This window comes from Mytilus galloprovincialis, chromosome 12 (genome assembly GCF_965363235.1).
Source record: "Mytilus galloprovincialis chromosome 12, xbMytGall1.hap1.1, whole genome shotgun sequence".
NCBI classification, from domain to species: Eukaryota; Metazoa; Mollusca; class Bivalvia; order Mytilida; family Mytilidae; genus Mytilus; species Mytilus galloprovincialis.
The window spans coordinates 876,230-888,759 of record NC_134849.1 but is presented as its reverse complement, the minus strand read 5'-3'; the positions used below and the strand labels follow the sequence as shown (position 1 = coordinate 888,759).

Here is a 12,530-nt window from a genome sequence, read left to right as displayed (position 1 = left end):
ATCTTTGCTGGGGGTCATTTTGCAAGAAATAGATCCGGTAATGTTTAAATTTCTCCTCTACTTTTTGTGGTATGTATTGGTTTTTGTTCCTTTCATTTACATTGGGAAATAAAGAAACGATCAGTGTGTATTGTTCGTTTTAAAAATCTGTTTATTAATGTGTCTTTTGCATTATAAGCAGTCAATCTGATTACAAACTATCATTATTCGAATTCCGTGTGGAAAGAGGTCCGTTCAATTTCGAGTACTATTTGCGATCTAAAGATATTTTAAAATCATTTCACTCGTTGATATAACATGATATTATAATTAAAAGTCGACTGACCGTGAATTATATTGCATAATATACAATTTAAAGTATTTCTGTACGTGAAGCCGTATGACGTTATAGTTATTTCGGTCTCAGTTATGTAAAATATGAAATTATCGTTCCTGAATAGGGTTCCACTAATTAAAGACAAGAAGCGTCAAAAAGTGATAAGAAGCGACAATAAAATTAAAATAGCGATAAGAAGCGACAATATAATTAATTTAGCGAGAAGAAGCGTCAAGAAGACTATATAGCGACTATACATAAATAAAAAAAATGTCATTGCAACAACTTATTCCCCATAGATATTAAAAAAAAAACATGCATTATTTTTTATTATAGGGGCGGATATAAAACATTTTTTATATTACTGTACATTGATAGATAAAAATATGTTTTTATTAAGAAGAAAGGGATTAGTTTTTATTAGATATAAAAAAATATATATATTTTATGCACACTCTAAAAACTGGCCATCAAAACAAAAAAATTTCAATTTCCTTTTAAAGAATTTATTGAATCAAAACCATGCAATATCATTTCTTTTCTAACAGTGAAATTCTTCTTTTTCATAGGGACATATTTGATAGGTGTAGCTTCACCCTATCACATCAAATGAGAATAGCCTCGTGAGAGAATTACGATTCGCGTGTCCCTTGTTAGTTATTATCGCTTCGTCACTAAATTAAACTTCTTGTCGCTGTTTGTCTCTAAAATTCTTCTTGTCTCTTATTAGTGTGACCAGTCAGTTCCGTCCTTAACTTCCGTTTTTGCACTGCAAAACAATCACACAATTAACGATGCCTAGTCCTTGTTGGTGTGTACCTGAGTGTCATTTAAGAGGAGGACTTGCATTTCTAAATGACTTAATAAGAAGGAAAAGTTGGATCAACGCCATGGCTCAAACGTAGATTGTCATGTGCGATGCAATCGTAGAACCCATATCAATCAGCTGTTGTTTGCAAGGCACATTTTACTGAAAACGACTACGTTCAGGAAACTATTCATGGTAAAACTTTATTTTCTTTAAGAAATATATACTGTTATTTATATAATCGCCATGCAAGTAAACCAAAGTCTGTTTGCAACCGCAATTATCGTTTTAGAATAAAAAGGGGGGTGAATTCAAGACGTCATGACTTTTGGGATTACAATTCAATATCATCTGTTTGACATTTTTTGGTTAATACTACAATTGTATGGTTTTTCTACAGGAGATATATTATACTGATAATTATTTTAGCAGTAATTATGTAAATTTCGGTTGTAATGACAAGAATTCATGAGCTATGCCTCGGGTTTTCTTGAAAAATATCAATGACAATGTAAACAGGAACAAAACATTGACATGAATGATGCTCTCCACCTATGTTATAGTTATTTAGGTATGTGTGTTGCACAAGTCTTTCACAAGTTTCAAAAAAGCTAATGTTATAAAACTTTTTTCAGGGCACACATTACCCACTTTATAGAGACTTGTCTACTGCCATGCATTCCCATCCTATTTTCATGCACCATTTGTAAGCAAGAGACTGAATGGTTTACAAAATTAAAAATCAGGACGGATATTGTAGGAGAAATCTAGAGGAAAGTTTTGATTTGTGAAAACAGATGTACATTCATCCTGCAGGAGAGATTTATAACTGTCCACCACCAACTGACCAGCTAATGTTGAGCTTCACAGATGGAATTACTCAAACACCATAAATGCCTATGTTTTCAGCACAGATTTCACAAATCATGACACAGCTGTGCATTTTTATGCCCCACCTACGATAGTAGGGGGGCATTATGTTTTCTGGTCTGTGCGTCCGTTCGTCTGTTCGTCCGTTCGTCCGTTCGTCCGTTCGTCCGTTCGTCCGTCCGTCTGTCCCTCTTCAGCTTAAAGTTTTTGGTCAAGGTAGTTTTTGATGAAGTTGAAGTCCAATCGACTTCAAACTTGGTACACATGTTCCCTATGATATGATCTTTTTAATTTTAATGCCAAATTAGAGTTTTTACCCCAATGTCACGGTCCACTGAACATGGAAAATGATAGTGCGAGTGGGGCATTCGTGTACTGGGGACACATTCTTGTTTATACCTGTTAAGAGTCGAAAACTAAATATTATTTTTATATAAATAAACATATATTGTGTCATTTTAGAACTTATATTTTTCCAAAGGATGCATGAATGGAAGTAGTGAAATTCATTTTGCTTTGATATATAGATTTGAATTACAATTGTTCATGTTATTCAGTTATTGTAATACATATAAAAATAAGGAGATGTGGCACAATGTAAATATATGATATTCTGTGAGTTTATCAAACTAAAGGGGATAAGAAATGGGTATAAGCAGTTACAGGACTGTACTACTGTACAATCTCCAACAATGAGAAAAACTCATACTGTAAAGAGAATTTCATATTTACAAGTAAGTTTTGTTTTTGCATTGAATAATTTTCTTCTATTGTGTTAAAAGCAAATATGGGAAGTGGTTAAAATGCTAATGAGACAGCTTTTATGGCCACCAGATGTCATTGTTACCTTGATTAAAAACTCCTTTTTAGCTCACCTGACCTGACTCATCACTTGGTTTCGTCGTCTATAAACTTTTACAAAAAATCTTCTCTGAAACTACTGTGCCAAATTTAACCAAACTTAGCCAAAATCATCATTGCGGTATCTAATTAAAAAAATGTGTGGTTAGACCCGGTCAACCAACCGAGATGGCCACTATGGCCAAAAATAGAACATACAGGTAAAATGTAGATTTTGGCTTATAACTCTGAAACCAAAGCATTTAGAGCAAATCTGACATAGGGTGAAATTGTCTCTCAGTGAAGATCTATCTGCCCAGGAATTTTCAGACAAATCTGACAACCCGTTGATGGATTGCTGCCCCCAAATTAGTAATTTGAAGGAAATTTTGCAGAGTTTGGTTATTATCTTAAATATTATTATAGATAGAGATAAACTGTAAACAGCAATAATGTTCTGCAAAGATCTACAAATAAGTCAATATGACCAAAATTTTAAGTTGACCCCTTAAAGAGTTATTGCCCTTTATAGTCAATTTTTAACAATTTTCATAAATTTTTGTATTTTTTGTTAATTTTTAAAAAATATTTTCAACTGTAAATACTGGGCCATGTTTATTATAGATAGAGATAATTGTAGCACCATTTTATATGTGTCCGTTGTTTAATATGCACATAGACCGTCCAAGGTGAGCGACACAGGCTCTTGAGAGTCTCTAGGTCATTAATACAGGTAGATAACTTTATCATGTTTATACTGAAAAATAATTTTGCTTGGAGGGAGAATTTTAAAAAAGTTCTGTCTTCAAAAGAGTTGACATGTTACTATGTACATTAACCATTATGTTACTTGATGTTCTAGCAATACACACAGAACGGAGACTAGTCAATCTTTGTGAATTATTTTTCATAGGATAGGAGTAATTGAATATGTGTATATAATCAATAATTAAAAATAGTTTTATTTACATTTAAAAGGAAAAGTTCTTATGTCTTAAAAATGCATTTCATGGCGAGGTACAGAAAATATACTGTAAACAGTAGACTATAGATATAGGTGAACTAGGTACAAGAGAACTCTAAATCTTAAATACTACAAACCACCTCTGTTCTATGGAAGATAATGATATAACTGGACTAGAAATACACACAACCTGCAATTAACTGCCTTTACAGCGCTTTCGCGCTTTGATTATTTTCTAAAAACATATTATGAAACCTATCTTCTCACAATTTATTTCAAAATTCTATCTCATAGATTTTTTTTTATGCACACTAATGTGTTTTTTCATGAACAAACTAACCAAATTTTGGCCATTTTCAACGACTCATAGCTTGAAAAATAGCACGGTGACCAATACTTTTAATTAAATTTTTGAAAAAAGCATAGTAAAATCTTCATTTTGACAAATTATAAGAAAATTCTGTCTCAAAAAATATATACTTATGATCTACCTTAAGTGTAATTTCATGGTCAATGAAAATGACATTTCTCTGTATGTTGAAGGCCTTGCGCAATTACTTAAGATCATTGCGCAATTAGTTTCTTTGTTGAATTTATGAGATGAAATGTTGAATTGTAATAAAAAATTATGAGCTAACCAGAGAAAAATTGTATACACTGATATAAGGTATGTTTTTACATCCCCAAAACTTCAGAATTTTAGGGAGAGTAAAAAAAATATGTTTTGTTGAGAAAATGAAGGGCAATGAAGGGGAGATTATTCAAACCTTATACATGTTATAAGAAAATATGAATATAACAAATTTACTTATATAAGTATGACTACCTGTAGAAATGGGTTTTACAGTTACTAGTCATTTTGGGGGCCCTTTATAGCTTGCTGTTTGGTGTGAGCCAAGGCTCTGTGTTGAAGACCGTACTTTGTCATTAGCAAATTAAAACATAACTAAATGGTATTTTCTTTTCAAACGGGATGTATAGAGACACACACACGTTCATTTTTATCTATAAAGAAGTCACTCCTAAATATCCTACTACCTGTCGATACATTTATTTTTGGCATTGCACAAATCATGTCTTCTTTGGCTGTTCATGACGTTAAAATACTAAATCCCTGGGATGTGTTTTAGTTGATTTTAGTCTCTGATGCATGATTTTTTTATATTATTAATTGTTTTGGCTTTTAACTAGCTGTCAGTAACTGCAAGTACTCTCAATTCGTACTTTCTTGTTAATTTGACCTGTTGATACTATTTGTAATGCTTTTTGTTATTTTATGTTAATATGGATCTTGTCTATATACCAGCTTTGATTATTTGGAATTCCTACTAATTTTCACTTCTTTGTACTATGAACATCAAAATTATTTCATTTCTCCTTAAATACTGTTCTTGTACCTGTACAGGAAGTTTTATCTAGCTCTTATTGTATAGTTTTATTGTTGATATTCACCCCATATGTACCAAGTGTTAGATTAGTTTTATTGATATTAAAGAAATTTCTTGGTATTCCTAAATGAAAGATTTATACACACAGTCGATCAAGTATACGTAATGATAAACTTATTTTCATTTACCTGTGTAGGATATGATGTCCAGCACAGCTTTTTTCAATAAACATAATAAACTCATCATAGATAACAGGATTCAAAAGTGATGATTTTCTATAAATTGTTTAAAATTTCATAGTGGTATTTTACTTTAATTTTGTTTAAACCTGTTTATTTACTTTTGACCTTAATTATTTATCCCTTATAAATTTTATTAACTATGAATTTGCATTCAGGTATTATCAAAGATCAAATTTATTCGTTCATTGTGTGTTAATTTGCGTTCTATGATTGAGTTAAGCCTTCCAATTGATATTTTATAGTGTGTTTTTCTATGTTGTGATGTTGTACTATTGTTTCAGAAAAGGAAGAAGGTTTGGTACCATTAAAACGTTTAATCCCGCTGCAAATGTTTGCACCTGTCCTAAGTCAGGAATCTGATGTACCATAGTTGTTGTTTGTTTATGTAGTTCATATGTGATTCTCGTTTCTCGTTTTTTTATAGATTAGACCGTTGGTTTTCCCGTTTGAATGGTTTTACATTACTAATTTTTTGGGCCCTTTATAGCTTGCTGGTCGGTGTGAGCCAAGGCTCCGTATTGAAGGCCATACCTTGACCTATAATGGTTTACTTTTATAAATTGTTATTTGGATGGAGAGTTGTCTCATTGGCACTCATACCACATCTGCCTATATCTATTTGACCTATATTAAATGGTTTACTTAAAAATTTACAAATTGTGACTTGGATGGAGAGTTGTCTCAATTGCACTCATACCACATCTTCTTATATCTATATATTATTATTTACTTCTTCAAGTAAATAAAAATAACTAGTACAAGTAGTACCTTTGACTGTCATCAATGTCTTTGACAAGTTAGGAAATCAGTGATGATCAATAATTTCTGAAAGAGTTTATGCCCTTTGGAAATATTGATTATATGGAAAATAACATAGTTAATTCTTGCCATAATTTTATGAAACTTACATCAAAGGTTTATATCAGCAATGTCTTTGACACTTTGAAAATAAGTGCTGATCAAATAATTTTAACGAGTTTAATTTATGCCCCTTTGAAAAATTTATTATATTATACTGAAATCACATTGCATTTGCTCTGAAGCCTTCATTTCTGTAAGATATTTATAAATTGTTTCAACGAACAAAAGAAAGTCCTTTTTGTCTTGCCTTGATGGAGTCAAAAAGCAAGACATAGGTACGCTGTGACTCAGGGACAAAACTTAAAGGGAGCCCAGTCATGTCAGTTGCCCATGGCTCTTAGATTTTGAGCTGGGCCCCTAAACTTTCAGGTATATTTCAGTTGAACATATAGAAACTAATTATGAAATATCTGGTCTGGGCTCCCAGCTTGAAATTCCCAAGTATAGTCCCTGTGTGTCAGGCATCGGCTGCAGTGGTGGCGGGGTCGACTGAGCGTCAATAATGTATTAGTTTGTGATTAGGTTTAGTTTATGGTTAACCACTAGTCATGCTAGTGGTAGGTCAATGATATTTGGTTTGCAGTTGTATTAGCCTTTGCACATCTCATTTGCATGGAGATTATTTGGTCCCACCCCCTCAGTCATGGTCTATTGACTTTGAAACTATTCTTAGTTTACATGTATTAGTTTGTGATTAGGTCAGTTTATGGGGAACCACTAGTGGTAGGTCAATGATATTTGGTATGCAGTTGTCCTAGGTCAACGGTCAAGGTCAAAAACTTTGGTTTCAGTTGACAACCCCATGTCCTATGGCAAAATGTATGGTAAAGATACAAATTTTTTACCACATGTTATTCACAGCGGGGCCTTCAGAGAAGGCTCCCTTCTCAATAATGTCTAGTTGACTCTGTTCTTGTGTAATTTCATGAATTTACTACAACAAATTCAAATCAATAAAAGCAATATTCATAGATCTAATTACAGAACTATTTGATAAAACTAACTTCTGACTACACATTTTGCACTTATGTTTTTAGCTGACCTGGCCTAGACATGCTAGAGGACAAAGTGACCTATTCACTTGATTGTTTATCTCACCTGGCCTAGACATGCCAGAGGACCGTGGGCTATTCACTTGATTGTATAGCTCACCTGACCTAGACATGCCAGAGGACCAATGGACTATTCACTTGATTGTATAGCTCACCTGGCCTAGACATGCAGTCAGGGGTACTACTTGTACAAGTGTATTTTATTTACTTGAAGAAGTAAAAAAAAAATATACACATATAAGTAAATTTGTAGGATACTTATACAAGTGAATTTTATTTACTTGTATAGGTAAAAAAAAAATTGGCTTAGTTATAAATGTCCCTTAGGCCACGGTTTTTTAATTTGATGGTTTACGGCTTTTCCCCATGAAAAAGTCGGGTCGGTCGGTCGGGAAAAAAAAAAGAAAAAAAATCATCTTTGAAGACAGAAAAATATGCAAAATCAATATATATTTCACCTTTCTAACAATATGTTTGTTATGCTATTTTATCATCATTTCTTAAATTTTAGTTCGATAAAATATTATTGCTCAAATGTTATAAACATCGCATGACATTGTCTAATAAATTACAGTAAAAAAAGGGGGGTGTACGGACAAAGACGAAATTTAATCGTCATATCAGAAACAAGAAAAATAAATTCGCGTAGCTCTTTATCAATTCCAGAAAACTTGGTGAATAATGATCTTCAAGCACGAAAACTGATAAAGAAAAAAATGTAAAAACGTCGTACGAAAATAAGTTTCAACACACGTGTTAAAAACCTAATAGACTCGTCCACTGGAAAACGAGATTATCGGGTTAATCTGTTGTCTCGCATTCCCGTTTTTTATGCAATGGACGATAATTTTTTTATTATCTATGAAACAAGAAAATTCCAAATGATTTGTTAATATTCAGTACTTCAACTTGATGCCTTTACCCTGTCCACATTTGGACAAGTCTATTTCTATGAGATGATGATCTTACGGACTGATGACAAATAAGGGAAACGAACTTATTGTGTAATTGGTTTTAAAAACAAGTTTCGTTCCGCAATATTATTCGCGCAAACGACATTTCAAGGTCAGTTATAATTGATTTGTCTATTTTTAGAAACGTAAACTGGAATTTTTATTTTTTCACAACAGAAAGTGTTATCAATTTTGTTAGTGATTAATGCATTTCATTTCATAAAAAAAAAATTATTTAATTATTTTTCAGGGATAATGCATTTGTTAGGGTCGGCGGGAATAAAAAAGCATGAAAAGTCAATTTTATTTTTATTCTGGAAATCGGAAAAATCGGGTCGGCGGATCCGTAAACCAACAAATTAAAAAATCCTGGCCTTGGGCATTCAGAATTTTTTACTTGTATAAGTAAAAAAATCATCCTTTCTTCTTTTCTTGAATTCTTAAGATTTCTTTGCTCTAATAGAATTTTAAATTGTGTACCCTTTACAGATGTCTTTACTAATCATTTAAGTGTAATTTCATGGACAATGAAAATCCCATTTGTCTGTTATCTTCATAACACTGCTCATTTACAAGCCCCAAAGGAGCAATTTTTGATTGCCTTGCACAAATATACAAGATCTTTGCTCAATCAGTTTCTTTGATGAATTAATGAGATGAAACATTGAACTTTAAAGAAAAAATTTGAGCAAAGCTGGAAAAAATCATTAAAGGCATGATTTTACATCTCAAAACTTGAGGATTTTTGTGGGATTGTAAGAAAAATGTACTTATACAAGTAAATTTTTTTGAAAATTAAGGGGAGATTATTCAAACATAATTTATTTACTTATGTGTATATTTTTTTTTACTTCTTCAAATAAATAAAATACATTTGTACAAGTAGTACCCCTGACTGACATGCTAGAGGACCAAGAGAGCCATTCACTTGATTGTTAAGCTCACCTGTCTTAGACATGCTAGAGGACCAAGTGGACTATGCACTTGATTGTTTATAATTAACTCACCTGGCCTAGACATGCTAGAGGACCAAGAGAGCTATTCACTTGATTGTTTAGCACACCTGTCTTAGACATGCTAGAGGACCAAGTGGACTATTCACTTGATTGATTAGCACACCTGACCTAGACATGCTAGAGGACCAAGTAGGCTATTCACTTAATTGTTTAGCTCACCTGGCTAAGACATGCTAGATGATCAAGTGATCTAGTCACTTGATTGTTTAGCTCACCTGACCTAGACATGCTAGAGGACCAAGTAGGCTATTCACTTAATTGTTTAGCTCACCTGGCTAAGACATGCTAGATGATCAAGTGATCTAGTCACTTGATTGTTTAGCGCACCTGACCTAGACATGCTAGAGGACCAAATGGGCTATTCACTTGATTTTTTTTTAGCTCACTTGGCCTAGACATGCTAGATGATCAAGTGATCTAGTCACTTGATTGTTTAGCTCACCTGACCTAGACATGCTAGAGGACCAAATGGGCTATTCACTTGATTTTTTTTAGCTCACTTGGCCTAGATATGCTAGAGGACCAAGTCGGCTGTTCACTTGTTTTTTTAGCTCGCCTAGTCTAGACATGCTAGAGAACCAAGATGGCTATAATCACTTGCCCTCTAGATATTTTAATTATTTGTGTCATTGGGTTGCTGTCTCATAGACAAATACCCACATCCTCTTGTATTCATCAAATATACTTAGTCAATGAAGTCATCATATAAGTCGTAAACTTTTGAGTTAATTTATCTGATATCATGGTAATCTTGAATTTTTATTTGAATATAGAAAACATGGATATCCTTACCCAAACTTACAGAGCCATATGTGCAGTTTGTCCATTCAGTATACGAGAGAGACAACATTGAGGGGTCTCTGTTGGGAATGACAGAATCTGGTGAAGACGTGGTCCAGTCAGTAGATGAGGCAGACACCATAGACAGTTCTCTGTTGAGAATGACAGAGTCTCGTAAAGATGTGGTCCAGTCAGACGATGAGGCAGACACCGTAGACTGTTCTCAGATAAGAATGACAGAATATGGTGAAGATGTGGTCCAATCAGTAGATGAGGCAGACAAAGATTCGTCTCAAAATAGTCCGACAGATTTACAGTCAATATCTAGTTCTAAGACAGGTATTTATTCATGTTATTTTTTCTTTATGAATACAAACAGATTTAGTTTGAGTCAATACAATAATTTCAAATTTCACCCTGAGGAGATCCAAAAAAAATCTTTAAAATCTTCCCCTCTAAAACTGTTAGGGGACGACCATTTGATATTCTGGGGGGGGGGGGCAGGAGGATTTGTTTTTGATCGGTCATTTATTTTTGTAACTGAGAGGACAGATTATTCATTTTCTGCACTATTGAAGCAAGATTTTTCATTTTCATTAAAGCAAGGGACTGATTATTCATTTTTTACCACTATATATATGACATTTAAAAACATACAATTTTTTAAATATTTGTTAATTATGAATAGTTAGATATAGGAAGATGTGGTGTTAGTGCCAAATGAGACAACTCTCCATCCAAATAACCATTTAAAAAACGGAAAACCATTAATACATGTATAGTCAAGTCATTGTGTACCATTTAACAGTCAGGGGACTTACTGAAATAAGTGATTTTTAAATCACTTATTTGAGTAGAAAATTCAAGGTTTTGTCACAAATTGGGATTTTGTAGTTTTTTCAACATGTTAAATAACATCTTTTAATTACTAAAATTAAAAAAATATGAACTTTTTGCTTCTTTTACATGTAGTAGCAAGGTTTATGCCTTTGATGCTATCATTTACCTGAAAATTCTATTTTAGTTGAAAAAATGCTATAATAATGGCTTTACATAATGAACTGATCTTTCTTAAAAGATTTTTCACAGCTGCGGGAGTATTTTTCTTGTGAAGTTCAAGGTTTCATCTTTCAGATTATGTAATAAAATTCTACTGTTCGCGATAAAAATTCCACTGTTCAGGGGTGTTGAAATTAGTGGGGGTTATTAAAAGAATGATACTTAAAGAAGTGATTTTTGGGAAGGAAATTGAGGTCTGATACTTAAACAAGTGATTTTTATGTCATTATCCTAGATTCAGTACAAGGTCATCACCTGAAATGACCTGGTCATCCTAGACAACACAGATGTTGGTTCTGATAAGTTTAGAAACATAATTAGTCCCTGGATCATTAGTATTCTATATTTAAAGCTATAATAAGATTAAATCACTTCTTCTAGTGATTAATTTGTACTACTTAAATAGGTGATTATTAAAGAAAGACAACTCTAACTTCCAACCTTTATGGAAATAATGTTACTTGAATCAGTGATTTAGAAAATCACTTGTTAAAGTAAGTCCCCTGACTGTTTAATCAGAATACTAGTAGATCATTATCCCCTTCAGAAATTTTAAGATTCAAGAATTCATTCATAACCTCAGACACACATACTTGTGTACAAGTAGACAATATATATACAAACATTTTAAGATAATACATAGTGAGAAAGGACAAACGAAACACAAATACATAGTAATAAGTATATTATAAAGGACAATTGGTATAATTAGATTAAGTATTTTATAATTTTCTTAACAAACTGAATCATTTATATTCCCAAGTAATATACACATATTGCATACATACATAGTATTAAAGTTAATTTAGTTTGGTTTTAGCTAGCCTCTATCAAAAGTAAAAAAAAGAGGCAAAAAAAATTTTGAAGGGTTTTGGAACCGCTGAAGGTCCAATAAGCTATAGACCTGCTGAGTTATTTATTTTCAATACATTGCAAGTCAGGTAATTTATTTTCAAACTGCCACAGAACAAACCATTTATTTTTGGCATTATCAAGGCTGAGTTATTTATTTTCAAAATCCTCCTGCCACCCCCCCCCCCCACCCCCCACCCCCAGAATATCAAATGGTCGTCCCCTTATTCCATTTTACACCAACAATTGTCATGGAACAGAGATTTGAATTAATGAGAAAATTGAATGTTAAGTTTTCTGCTTAAGTTAGTTTGGTAGGAACTACTGGTGATAGATCAATGATAATGTATGTGAAGTTTCATTACTATCAATACATATCAGATTGACGACTATTTTGAGGCCCTGCCCCCTGGCCATAGTTCAGTGACTTTTAATTAATTTGCAATTTTCAATAATAGGTTTTTTGCTCAAAATAGTTTTATATAAAAACTATTGCGATAAATAAATGATTTTACTATAAAAAGTTGCT

The 12,530-nt window shown here is 32.7% G+C and overlaps 1 protein-coding gene across 6 annotated transcripts in view; it reads left to right on the top strand.

The window, feature by feature from the left end:
- LOC143054464 (uncharacterized) overlaps positions 1-12,530 on the top strand; it is a 286,121-nt gene that overhangs the window by 27,300 nt on the left and 246,291 nt on the right. For 4 of the 6 annotated variants that reach the window (XM_076227475.1, XM_076227476.1, XM_076227474.1 and 1 more), the window contains exon 2: positions 10,084-10,429. The exons of the other annotated variants lie outside the window; for them this stretch is intronic. In XM_076227475.1, coding sequence (XP_076083590.1) covers positions 10,180-10,429 — 250 coding nt within the window. In that variant the 5' untranslated portion in view covers positions 10,084-10,179. The remainder of the gene's footprint in view (positions 1-10,083; positions 10,430-12,530) is intronic. 6 annotated transcript variants of the gene reach the window in all.